The sequence below is a fragment of the Panthera uncia genome, chromosome B4 (assembly GCF_023721935.1).
Source record: "Panthera uncia isolate 11264 chromosome B4, Puncia_PCG_1.0, whole genome shotgun sequence".
Taxonomy (NCBI): domain Eukaryota; kingdom Metazoa; phylum Chordata; class Mammalia; order Carnivora; family Felidae; genus Panthera; species Panthera uncia.
In genome coordinates, this window is record NC_064809.1 from 100,833,013 (window position 1) to 100,847,173 (window position 14,161).

The window sequence follows — 14,161 nt, forward strand, 5'->3', positions numbered from 1 at the left end:
ATTCAGAAGCTTTTGATTTCTATACAAATGAATTTCTAAGATGTCAATTGTCTCTTCAGGGACCTATGCTGTGGGGGAAAGAAGATTTGGTTTAGTTGTCTATTTCCTTTCTCCTATTATGTTGAATATCCATGAAGGTGCTTCAATCCCTCAAGTTGTAGTTTTATATGTCTTCTTTATTTTGAAGTGTACCTCATTATAATTTACATACTTATCTACTAATTTGTACATTATTTACATATTTATACAAACCAACATATTTATAAATTGAAATACTTTGCATCTTGGAAGTTTATGTTGTTCTTGTCTCTCTTAGAAAATGAGCCAGCAGGCAGTGGAGACTAATGATACAGTTTTCTTGGGGCACCTGGGTGGTTCAGTAGGTTAAGTGTTTGACTCTGGATTTCAGCTCAGGTCGTGATCTCACAGTTCATGAGTTTGAGCCCCACATCAGGCGCTGCGCTGACAGTGTGGGGCCTGCTTGAGATTCTCTTTCTTTGTTCCTCTCCCATTTGTGTGCTCTCTCTCTCTCTCTCTCAAAATAAGTAAACTTAAAAAATGATATTGTTTTCTTTGGTTATTGTAGATTTGGTCTCATAAAGAAACACTGTGCATGGTATGTATTTGTAAGAGCAGTGAGGAGTCCATTGCTCTGGGTTCATAGAGAGATTCTCCACTGTATCTGCTCAGTCCCATCTTAGTGGGGGCAACTTTCTTCAAGTTTCCAACTCTACTCAACATGTTCAAATTCCTGATGAAATTCTTTTTCTTATGGCTTTTAAGGGTCCCTACCTGCTCTGTGGTGATGTGTCTCCAGTCAGTAGAGGGGTCAACACTGGAAGATAACTTATCTCGAGTCTCTTGTTTCTTCTCTGGGTTTTTATGATGGAAAGTTTGTCTTTTGTTCTCCTTTTTGCTTCAGAGACTTTTGACCGTCTAATCTAATGATCTTTCCCCTTCCCTCAAACTTTGTCTTCAGTCCTGAAAGAGGAAAAAGCCCAGCCCTCAGATTTCTTTAGATCTTTTTTTTCCCTCCATCTTAAGAGTGGGCCTGGGTGAAGAAAATTTTTCTTGAGATAAACATTAGAGGAAAGAAGGAAAGTTAAATTCACTAATAGTGACTAGATTGATCTTTTATGATAACACCACATATATATTAACATTTTGCATAACCTATAGCATAAAAAATATACATATGCCTATGTAAAGTATACAGCTGGTAATTATATAACTTAATTTTGATGATTCAGAAGAAACTTCATAGTCTTTCAATTATATTAAGAACCTTAAGTGAAATTGAGATTGAGTTGAAGGTAAACTGAACTTATCATCTCAAAACCTAACTCATATTTTTGTTTTAATATCAGTGAACTTATTTATATATATGTCTCTTCATAAGATAAGGTTTGCAGAAAAATTGGTTTAATTGAGTTTCAAGTTTGGTTCTACACTAGTAAGTTTTTTACTATAGTAAATATTTTCTACTTCATATGTAACCATTTAAGAGAAACATGTATGAGAAACAATAGCATAAAAATAAAAAGACTTTTGACTTCTTTGTTGAGCTTCATCCTATTTTCTTTTTTGTAGATATGCCTCACTGGTAAAATCAGTAATTCTCCACACAATAAAGCATTGTATAGCATGTCTGTGAATTCTGTTTTCATGCAATGCAACCTATTAGGGAGAGCTGATTTTTAAAAGACTATCAAAATCCCAGGCCATCAATAGAGATAAGCTTGTGTTTATTGAGAATTGATTTGAATCATGGGCTATTAGAGTGGAAAGTTACCTAGAGAAACTTCTTCATATATATAGGTGAGAAAAACTGAGATCCAGAAGGCTGAAGCCAATCTTCTAAGGAGCACTGTTTTACATATACATATACATGTGCACATTCATGTGTATATATATATTTTAAATTACATAATCTAAATATGTATATATTCTAATTCATTATATTATTTTTGAAAAAGTTCAGTTATTTTATTAATGATAAATATTTAAATGCACAATATTTTTGGAGTATTTCTTTGTTATTAAAATTTATTCCACTGAAATGACAGTTTAAAATGTGTAACTCCTATGCCAATTTATAATTCTCTTATTTGTATTGAACTAGGGCTTGGAGAAGGACCATACATGCTGGCAAATTATGGACAGAGTGGCCTTGTTCTGGGGGCCAATATGACCAGTAGAAGCATTTTCTCTTTGCGAAGGGGTAGTATTCATGGCAACTTGTTTTTTAATTTTATGATCACTCCAGGCCTTTTTAAAGAGAAGGCATCATGTAAGTATGATTTCCAACTGAAAACAGGAATTTTATTTTCCCTTTACATTTTTTCATTTATTCATGCAGTAAATAATAATTTGGGATCTAATATGTTTATGACATTTTTTAAGATGTCCTAAAGGAAGTAAAATGATATAAGACACTGGTAGGGCACCTGGGTGCCTCAGTCAGTTAAGCGTTTGACTCTTGATTTTGGCTCAGGTCACGATCTCACAGTTTGGGAAATTGAGCCCTACATTGGGCTCTGCACTGACAGAGTGGAGCCTGCTTGGGATTCTCTCTGTCCCTCCCGCTCTCTGCTACTTCCCTGCTCATGTGCTCATTCTCTCTCTCTCTCTCTCTCTCTCAAAAATAAGTAAATAAATATAAAAAATAAGACACTGGTACATGAACCAACTATCTCTTTTGTATATAAAATCTTCTCTTTGTTTATCTGTTGGCATACATATGTATTAGGATGGCAATTATTTAATTAAATTTTGGGTCCTACATAAAACACAACTTAAATTTTCATAGTAGCCATCACAGACTTGAATTAAAATTTGAAATTTTGATTTGATCACAAAAATTAAATACTATGAAAATAAATCAGAATCTAGACGGTCATTGAGACAGCCTGTTACCTTATATGGCCTTGTCTGTCCTGGTACCTGGTCCCACATTTACTGTTTTGCATATGCAGATCACTATTGGTCATATCCACTTGGCACCCATTCCAACTGGTGGTTAGTGTCCCTTTCTGATCTGGTGATGCTCAGCCTACACCAGTTATACTAGCCCTATGTAGAATCATGCACGAGGTGTTGTATGAGCTTTGAAAATATTTGTTACATGAATCCAACCTAACTTTTATTTATTCTGAGAAATCTTCTGATTTTCTAGTTAGAATGAATTGCTTCTTTCTTGTAAAAAGAACTCCCTTAGGTATTTTTAATCTGTGAAAACACCTATCACAGTCTGCAGTTCCAATTTATATGTTAGTCATATACTTTTCCTCTGATACAGAGTTCATTTATTCCTTTTTGCATCTCCCAGTTCTCAGCAGAGGGACTTACAAGTTTTAAGATACAATCAATGCCTTTGGAATCACCTATTGATTGGACTTGAGAGAGCTCTTCATTTTATGATTATAATAATGTTTTTAATAGAAAAATCCTAATGGACATAAACTAAAAAATTAAAACCTAAAAAAATTAAGGCCTAAGAAATTAAACCTGAAAATCTCAATTTTAAACCTTTTTATATCAGGGCACCAGGGTGGCTCAGTTGGTTAAATGTCTGACTCTTGATTTCGACTTCATTCATGATCTCACAGTTCTGATTTCAAGACCTGTGTCATGCTGCTTGCTGACAGTGAGAAGCTTGCTTGGGATTCTCTCTCTCTGCCCTTACCCCACTTACTCTCTCTCTCTCTCTCAAAATATAAATAAACTTTAAAAACAACAACAAAACAAAAACCCTTTTATATCATGGACTTTACAAATATAAGGAAAAGTTCTAAAGTATATAACAAAAAAGGGATGACATTTCTCAAGTGTTTTGTAGTTGTTTGTTAGCCATTTGATCATCTATTGGGAAATAGACAATAATGTTGAGCAAATAGTTTTTCTTAATTCAGCAAAATCGCTTGCAAGAACATTGCCCATTGAGAGCCCAGTGATATTGAAATTCAGGGACATGCCTAAATTGTTCTGTTTCCCTTTTCTTTTATGTCATCCAATTTAACCATTTATAGATTTTGTGCATTTGAAAATGTTAAAGCTTGCAAATACAAATACGTGTCCAATTAATCACTGAATTACTTGTATGAAATTGTGCATTCTGGGATCCTAAGTTGATATGTCTTCCCCCCGCCCAAGGACATGAGAAATTATTTAAAAAATAGAACTCATTGAAGACTGATTTTTTTTGAGCTGTCACTGTTATTCATTACTCTAAGATACTAATTTTCCTTTTAGAGATCTTATAATTCATTTCTGAAATCTTTCAGACTGGTATTAATTATATATGGCAGTTATGCAGTTCTGTTTTTGTCCCGTTGATAAATACATTTTATAATGCTCATGTTGATGATCTGCTCTCTTCAGAGAACCCAGTAAGGTGTCAAACGCACTGTTCTATGTTTTACAGCATTGGCTCTTGTTTCCTTTGAATCTGCTGAGAGGCCAAACTATTTTCTCTATGTCCACGATGATGACAGTCTTAGTTTGGAACTGTGGCAGGCAAATTCGGCCTTTCATCGGAGAGCCACATTTTTCCACCATCAGGGGCTCTGGATTCCTGGTTACAGTGCTTTTGAGTTATACAGCAAGAAAGGCTTTTTCATCGTCCTTACAGATTCTAGTGTCAAAGCATCAAAATATGATGATTCTGAAGAATTCAAACATTCAAGTAGCTTCAGCATAGAAGGTATGGGTCCTGAGATCTTCAAAAGGAGAGTCCATAGATAGTTTACGTTATGGCAAAATGTTTATCAAATTTTATTTTTTAAGTCATTCTTAAAGGAGTACAAGTAGATCAAATTGTATGACTTTGGGTAAGTTTCTTAACCTCTTTGTCCTTCAGTTTATATGAAATTAGAATGGAGAAAATAATAAAACCTACTTTATAGAGTTATTATATCACATAAATTAATTGGTAAATTCCTTACAACAGCCTTAAATAATGTTACTTTTAATTATGGCTCCAATTACTACTTTCAGTGCTATCTGAACTTTGGAAATAGAGCTTACTTGTATCTCTTGGGTTTACCTCTAGTTTCCTAGAAGGCAACTTCTCAATAACCTGATTCTTAATGATAAAGATGGCATATTTATCTCTGTCTTTTGAATAATAGGGTATCTGGTTCCACTGACCTCTGGAAGATTTCTCTTGTTCAGTGGAAGCCTGATTTTATTTCTAGATTTTCTAGAAATCCTTACAGTTTTATAGCTATTTATAGCCGTTGAATTTTCTGAATTGCAGAGAGGAATCTTCACTGACTCATCTGATGTTTAAAAGTCCTGATTTGTTTTCAAAACCTAGGAGCTTGACATATGCTTTGGCTATCCCAAACAAACTGTTTCATTTTAACATTTTGTTTCTTTCATTAATTCACCTGCCTTTTCTGTTGTGGATAAATTTCTGTAAACTTCAATAGTCTTTGGATTTTAAAAATTCAGATGAGCTTCAATTTTTTTCCTATTAAAAAGGGTTCCTGTGCTCATGAGGAAAAGAGTCACTGACATATCAATACCATATTTTTACTTGAGTTTCCTTGAAAGTTGAACATTTGATCCTCTATTTCCCCTCCAACCTAGAAATCTACTCCATTAGAATCAGACCCAGTGGCTCCACATGAGTTTTGGACCAACTACTGCCAATGGCATCATCAGAATCTCAGAAAATGATTTTTGTGGGCTTCCTAAAACCAGGAAACTCTAGGAGTCTACTCTAGTCTTGGAACCAATCCTCTCTCAGGATCCACAATTCTAGTGACCCAGCTCTAATGACCATTCTATGCATCTAAATTTTAGATGCATAGATGCCTTCCAAAAAGTTTTATTTTCCTACCTGTACTTTGGAATTGCATTCTGTACCCAGAATTTGAGAAACATAGCCTCTACCCTGAACTTTCTCCTTTATGGAGCGCTCTTCTTCAGAGTTACTTTTGGACTGCTACTTACAGACTATTCTGTGATGTGGGAAGGGAAGAGTACTAGTAATTTGCAAGAGAAAACTCTTTAATCAAGGGAGATTTTATAACTGTAAGCATGTATTATTAAAACCCATTCATTTACTTTTGTCATCAGATAATATTTACCATGTACAAGGCAATGCTCTAAGTTCTACAGTAGGAACAAAGGTGGAATGCTCTCTTTAGTTTTGATATCGGGAAACACATCTTTGATCTTGCTGTTTTCCTAACTTGGTAGGACATTTGGTCCTGCTGAGTCTCAATTTCTTCATTTGTGAAATGAAAATAATACTCAACAGGCTTGCAAAGATAAAATAGAATAATATATAAAAATTACTTTGCAAAAAGTAAAATTCCAATCAAGTTTTGGTATTATTATGATATATAGATCAATGAGAACCCACTAAATATAAAGGGAAAAGATTCAGAATCTTTCTGCCTTCTCCAACTGCTGGATTTTTCAAATCTTTGGAAAGTAGACTAACATTTAGATATTCAACATAACCATGAAACACTTTGATCACCAAACAATTGTAATGCCTTTTTCACTTGTCCTGCCTTTTCTAGAGCATTATGGTCAAGGAGGGGTCAAACCCAGAAGGCTTGTTATCATAAATCATTATTTTTTAAGATGTACATTAAAATATTTACAATCTAAACTTTATTTTTCCCCAGAAATCCAGGCAGCAGTGCCCTACAGGAGGATGTGTGAATGGAGATATGAACCTTGTGCCACTCCCTGTTTTAAAACATGTAGTGACCCTGAAGCACAAGCGTGTAAATTTCTTCCACCGTAAGTCATGCGTAACCGTTAAATGAGCAAATTCCAGCATTAGCAGATTCTTATCTCAACCCATTTTTTAGATCAAAAAAATTCTCAAGAATAATTTGTGCATGTTCTATAATTATTAAGGAATTCATTTCATTTTATTCAAGCAATAGTTATTGAGGGTGTGCTATGTGCCAGGAAATCTAGCTGTTGTGGAATAATACTGAACAAAGCAGACAAAGTACCTGCCCTCATGCAGCTTACATTTTGTCGGGTTAAGGCAGAGAATAAACAAATAAAAATATAAATATGTAGTATAATACATTGTTAGATGGAGATATGTGTTATGAAGAGAAATAACGGAAAGTAAGGGAGATAGGGAGCATAAAGCATATGTGTATCTTTGCTAATTTACATAGGGTGCTCATGGAAAAACAGATGAACAAGGTAGTGTGTGGTCAGAGATATAAAGGAAGTAAGGGAACTGGCCATGTGGATGCCTAGGGAAAGAGTCTTTCAATCTGAGAACAGTGCAAAGTCCTGGGGTAGGAATTTGTTTGGTTTATTTAAATATAAACAAAGAAGTCAGTTAGTTGGAGCACAGTGAACAAAGTTGAGAGAGGTAGGAGACGAAACCAGAGAATCATAGTGGTGTGCAAATCTTACAGGGCCTGTGGCCCATTGTGAGTACTCTGTCTTTTTCTCTGAGCAATACCCTGGTATATTTTTAACAGAGAAGTGACATGATCTGATTTATGTTTAAGAAGTCTTCTTGGCTGTTGCAGTGACTGTTGAGGAAGGGAAGGACAAGGGCAGACCTGGTCAGTAATTCTGACAAGGTATGAAGGGGATTTCACTAGGTTGGTAGTCCTGGAAGCTATGAAAAATGTAAAGATTCTGAACATATTTTGAACTTAGGGCTGTGGGTTATACTGTTGGATTTAATATCTTTCTATGACTGAATAATTTCACTTAGCATAATACCCTCTAGTTCCATCCATGTAGTTCAAATGGCAAGATTTCTTTTTGATTGATGAGTAATACTCCATTGTACATATATATACCACATCTTCTTTGTCCATTCATCCATCAGTGGACATTTGGGCTCTTTCCATACTTTGGTTATTGTTGATAGTGCTAATATAAACATTGGGGTGCATGTGCCCCTTTGAAATAGCATACCTGTATCCCTTAGATAAATACCTAGTAGTGCAATTGCTAGGTCATAGGGTAGTTCTATTTTTAATTTTTTGAGGAACCACCATATTTCCAGAGTGGCTGCACCAGTTTGCATTCCTACCAGCAGTGCAAAAGAGTTCCTCTTTCTCCGCATCCCTGCCAACATCTGTTGTTTCCTGAGTTGTTAATGTTAACCATTCTGACAGTTGTGAGGTGACATCTCATTGTGGTTTTGATTTGTATATCCCTGATGATGATTGATGTTGAGCATTTTTTCATGTGTCTGTTTGCCATCTGGATGTCTTCTTTGGAAAAGTGTCTACTCATGTCTTTTGCCCATTTTTTCACTGGATTATTTGTTTTTTGGGTGTTAAATTTGATAAGTTCTTCATAGATTTTGGATACCACCCTTTATCTGATATGTCGTTTGCAAATATCTTTCCCATTCCATTGGTTGCCTTTCAGTTTTGTTTATTGTTTCCTTCAGACACAGCGTCTCTTTCAAGGATTTCACAGCCTTTAGGAAGAAGACAGAAACAAAAGCTGATAATGACAATACAGTGGAAAGAGGGCCAAAGCAATAATGAGGACAACAGTTAGCACATTGTGGTCTTTATAGTGTTACTCACACTGTGCTGAGTGCTGTGAAATGGGTAATCTCTTTATTCCCCTTTTCCAGGGAAAAACCCTACAGAGGTGCAGAGAGGCGACACATTTTGCACTACATCACACAGTCTGTAGGCAGTGGGCAGGGTTTTGAACCTCTCCTGGATATGATGTGCAATGGGAGCAGAGAGAAGGGAAGGAAGCATTTCTATTTACTTTCTTAAAAATAAGAAAAGCCAATTCTTTCTGGAAAAGAGACATCTTCAGCATTCACTTGGACCTCTCCTGTTCACAGCCTATTTCCTGCCTCTTCCAGTAGCCATCAGGAGGAAGGCAAACAACAGGGGCTCCATAGTGAGGAGCTCATAGGCAAGGAAGGAAGGAAGAAAGATCGGAGAGCACGACCAGCCTGGCTCAGGAGGAAATGGGCTATATTTTGAAGTGGCATTTGGCTACTTTATTATTTCTTGTGGTATGACCAGTCTACTAGGTGGCTGAACCCAGATCCTCAATGCTTCCTTAGTTTGGTCTATAGCTATTCCAAACCTTCTCTTTTGTTATAGTTAGGATGCAGAGAAGAGGCTCAGGATAAACCTTTGCCCTGGCCAAGCTGTTTCTTTCTTTCTTTTCTTTTTCTTTTTAAAAATATGTTTAATTTTGAGGGAAAGAGAGATACAGAGTATGAGCGGGGAGGGGCAGAGAGAGAGGGAGACACAGAATCCGAAGCAGGCTCCAGGCTCTGAGCTATGAGCACAGAGCCAAACTTGAGGCTCGAACCCAAGAACCATGAGATCATGACCAGGGTCAAAGTCAGCACTCAACTGACTGAGCCACTGTGGCCAACCTGTTTCTTATCTCTATTGCCATCTCTATCTTCTTTCAACTCCTCCCTTTGCCCTGCACCAAGGTGCCTAATTATTGTTCCTCCTTGTATTTGCAGCCCTGAAGGGAGATTCAAATACTGAGCTGGGGATTTAACAAAGCTCTGCACCCCTCCGCCAAGTCCCCCACAGAACCACCACCCTTGTTCTAGATAATTGCAGTTTTCTGGCACATAGCAAGTGTTAAAAATAAAAATATCTAGTGGAAATGAGAACTTCTATGAGAAAAGATGCCAACTAGCATACCATAGAGCCCATATGTAAATACAGTTATTTCTGTTATGTAATATACCTATTACAAGAACTGGTCTGCATCTGAGGCATTAATTTATCAGTCAGAAGTTGAATAGATTATCAGTTGTGTGACAAAATAAAGGGGAATCTGCCATGTGCAGCCATGAAGACATTTTAAAGGAATAAGCTACTGAGTTTTGCAAAATATTTTAAGAAAGTGGCTGTGGTTTTTGACTTGCAGAAAACAATTGCAAAGTAATTGAGTTACGCAAAATTGATGTTTATTTAACTTAATGATAACCAACTGGTCCTAGTCTCTTCAGCGATATAGTAACTTTAATTTTTATTTTTTGTTTGACAAAGTTTAGAGTAGAGTAAGTACATCGTATACCACTTAAAGTTTTATTATTCAAGTCTACTTTATGAAATAAACAATTGGTCACATAAGCCAAACTGTTTACGTAAAAAAATCATCTGTGAGGGAGATATCTAAGAGATGGCTAAATGTGTCTCATGTTAAACAAGAAATTAGCTTTTCTTGTTTTTTAAAGTGTTGCCTGGATTTTCTTCCATGAATTAGTGTCCTCTGGTGGCAATACCTACCCCTAGTACCAAGTTCATTTTCATCTTGAATTGGAAAGAGTCCTTGAGTATTTTTAAATCAAATTCTTTACAGAGGTGGCAGTTGGAAATGTCTAAAAATATTTACAATATTATTACTACCTCCTAGTGTATTTGAGAAGCAGGTAGGCAAGGCTTTTTATAAAAATGTTTGCATTAATCCTCTCTAGTAAGTATGAGTGAAATAATTGATTGTACACAAAAGATTACATTTATTTTCTTTGAATCAGAATACATTGGACTCTGAGCCTCAATTGGACAAGAAGGAAAATGTGACCTCACTTATTATATTGGCTTCATTCCATTAGATAAGAAGCATTCCAGATGGTCCTTCTTGTCTTTGGCCCATGATGTCCAAGCCATCCGTAGCTTCTTTAAATTTGGGACTCTTTTTTTTTTTTAAGCTTATTTATTTATTTTGAGAGAGCAAGAGAGAGAGAGTGAGGGTGGGGGGAAGGGGTAGAGAGAGAAGGAGACAGAGAATCCTAAGCAGGCTCTTTGCTGTCAGTACTGAGCCTGACGTAGGACTCAATCCCAGATACCGAACTTTGAGATCACAGTTTTTCCTGAGCTGAAATCAAGAGTTGGACACTTAACCAACTGAGCCACCTGGGTGCCACAAATATGGCACACTTGCTTTGCTCTGGTGCCATGTACAAGAAGTAGAGATCCTTACAAAAATCAGATGTTCTGGAAGTTGAAATCCAATCTCCATAGGCTCATATACAACCGTATCCTCCCAGGACACTGCCAAACATTTGTGCTCTTGAGAACTACAGCTTCTGCCCCTTCCCTTCCCTGTTCGCAAAGAATCACAACCATGCTCTACCTCTGTCCCTTACAGGCAGTGATTCCTAATATCTTTTCAATGAATTGAGGGCTTAAAAATAGGCAGAGAGAGCCACTGAAGTGTCTCTTTTGTTTTACTATTGTCCTTAAGGTGAGGATATTTAAAATGCATGTCTGTCTTCTGGGATTTGGGGGAATTTAGGAGTGGAAAGTACAACAAATGTAGATTAAAATCATAATAAATGATTCTTCTTCATTTTCAGTGACTTATAGACATTGGCTTTAGTGTGTTTCAAACATAAGTATATGTTTTGAAAATTCTGTGTTCAAATTCTTCATTAATCATGAAAGACATCCCTTTATCATCCCCTAGGGAATGGGATTTCATAAAATGAAGTATGATGGAATGGTGGCAAATCAAACACTCCTTAGTGCTTGATGAGGAGAATAGAAAACTTCCAGGAAATATATGTCTTAGTTGCATATATTAAATGCAGTATTTTTTTTATATTTTAAACTTTTTTCACTTTAATTTTTTTTTTCATGTAAAGAGTTGAAGGATGCTTGCCCTACTGCCCTAAAAATATGATCCTTGATGAGGTCACCTTCAAATGTGTTTATCCAGGAGACTGTAAGTATGAACCTTACCTAATTTATTCTGAAAAATGAAACACTTGAATATTCTTTTCTCTATTGATAGCAAGTGGTTGTAAACAGAAATTTTAGACAACTTCTGTAAGATTCTTCTTCAATATCCCTTCCACAATTTTTTGTTTCTATTTGCTTTCCTAAAACATGTGAATCTTCCCTCTAAAATCCTTCCTGTGCTCTCTCTCTTCCAAAACACTTTCCTTGAGCCTGAAGATCCTTATAGGAAGTATACATGGGTTTATTTTAAGCCAAACAGATTAAGGAAGAGTATCTTTGTGTTTTTTGTAGGCATCCCTCTGATTCCCACAGAACCAGCATTAATGCCTCCAGGTAAGACATCTCTACCCATATTTACAGCTCTTTGTTACAATTTGAGATCTTAAAATTAGACTTATGTAATTTAAGTCTTGGCGCACTTATAATAGCCGCTGACATCAGTACTATCCCATTGAGCAGAAAACCCAGCATTCACTTTGTTTTGTTACACAGCCTTCACTGGTTCAGCGCGCCAGGTTGTCTGAATGGCTTCTTCCTTCGGTTCACCTCTTCCATTTCAGTTCGTATAGATAACAAGGACTTCTCTCACATTTTAAACCTAGAATTTGGGTTTCACTAAATCTTGCTTAAATTTTCACAGTGATTAAGTTGACTCTGAAGAGATGTTAATGCAAATGAAGTCATCCTTTGGCATTTCCATTTCCGTTCTTGTGTTCTGTCCCGGCCTCTGCAGTAGGCAGTCTGGCTCATACCTCACTCTTCTCCCTCTCTATGAAACTTGGCTTAGGAAAGGGTTTGATAATTCTACTCACACTAAGGCTTGACAAACTTAATGTATTATTTTTCCTGAGGTTACACGTTAGAAAAGTTCAGATATTTCTTCTTTTTTGGGTTATATTATCATTGTTTAATTGTATTGCTAATTAAATTATCTGCTAAAAAAGGCAAGTAGGAAGTTCTGACTTTATGTAGGAGTTATGGATTTCATAGTCCATTCTAAGAGAGTTTTTATTTTTTATTTTATTTATCGTTTTAATGTTCATTTATCTTTGAGAGAAAGAGAGAACATGTGCACATGCATGTGGGGGAGGGACAGAGAGAGACACACACGGGATCTGAAGCAGGCTCTGTGCTGACAGCATGAACCCTGAGACCATGACTTGAGCCAAAATCAGACACTTAACCAACTGAGCCACCCAGGTGCCCCTAGAGATTTTTAAAATAAAAATATTCTGAACCAACCATTTAAATAAGCAAAATTTTAAAAACTGAATTATAGTTGACATACATAAACCTCCTTATAACTGTCACTATTACCACTATTTTTATTAGCTTCTGTATGTTGAGTACTTAGTACATGCCAGGCACCGGACTAAGCACTTTGCATACACTTAGTCCTGTTAAGTCATTAGAATATTCCATGACTGTGCTTGTTTTGGACTAGAATTTTGTTTCCTCTTCTATTGCTTAAAAGTTTATGGTAATAAGAATAAAAATATTTAAGGGGTGCCTGGGTGGCTCAGCCAGTTGGGTGTCCGACTTTGGCTCAGGTCATGATCTCATGATTTGTGAGTTGAAGCCCCGTGTCAGGCTCTGTGCTGACAGCTTGGAGCCTGGAGCCTGCTTTGGATTCTGTGGCTCTCTCTCTCTCTGCCCCTCCCCACTCGCACTCCATCTGTCTCTCCTTCAGATATAAATAAACATTAAAAATTTTTTTTAAAAAGGATAAAAATATTTAAGTCTGTATTGTTTCATATTCTCTAGAAAATACAACATCTGTATATCATGATCACTGCTTATAGGACCAAGGGATGGGATTTTTTGTCTTCCTTTATTCTGCAAATTAGAAACTGTAAAATGAGCACAAAATTAAGATTATTTAGAGAATTTATTTAACTGAAAATGTAAGTTTTTTCTTACATCATCGTGGTAGACTGAATAACGGCCTTCCAAAGATGTTCCCAACTTAATCCCAAGAATTTGTGAATATGACCTTACAGAGGGACTTGCAAAGGGACTTGCAGGTGTGATTAAGTTAAGGAACTTGAGATGGGGAAATTATCCTGGATTATCTATATGGGCCCAAAGTAATAACAAGGGTCCTGATAAGAAAGTGGCGGGGGGGTCAGAGTCAGAGGAGGTGATTCTGATGACAGAATCAGAGTAGAGGGGGAAAGTGAGAGACATTTGAAGATATTATGCTATGACTTTGAAGATGAAGAAAGGGACCACAAGCCAAGGTATTCAGGCGATTCAAAGAGGGGAAAAAGCAAGGAAACAGATTCTTCCTGGGAGCCTCTAGAAGGAATGCAGCCCTTCATGATACCTTGACTTTAAGACTTCTGACTTCCTTCTGATGACAAGATAATAAATTGGTGACATGTTAAGCCACTGAATTTGTAATAACTTGTTACAGCAGCAATATGAAATGAATACAGTCATTATTAGACAATATCACTAATGAA

General features: G+C 36.4%; 1 protein-coding gene across 1 annotated transcript in view; it reads left to right on the top strand.

Moving 5' to 3' along the window:
* The window catches only part of OTOGL (otogelin like), a 139,949-nt gene that overhangs the window by 88,316 nt on the left and 37,472 nt on the right, over window positions 1-14,161 (top strand). Inside the window, 5 exon segments of the mRNA XM_049626004.1 lie at window positions 2,123-2,290; window positions 4,424-4,702; window positions 6,645-6,762; window positions 11,600-11,679; window positions 11,988-12,062. Of these exon segments, the coding sequence (XP_049481961.1) occupies window positions 2,123-2,290; window positions 4,424-4,702; window positions 6,645-6,762; window positions 11,600-11,679; window positions 11,988-12,062 (720 nt within the window).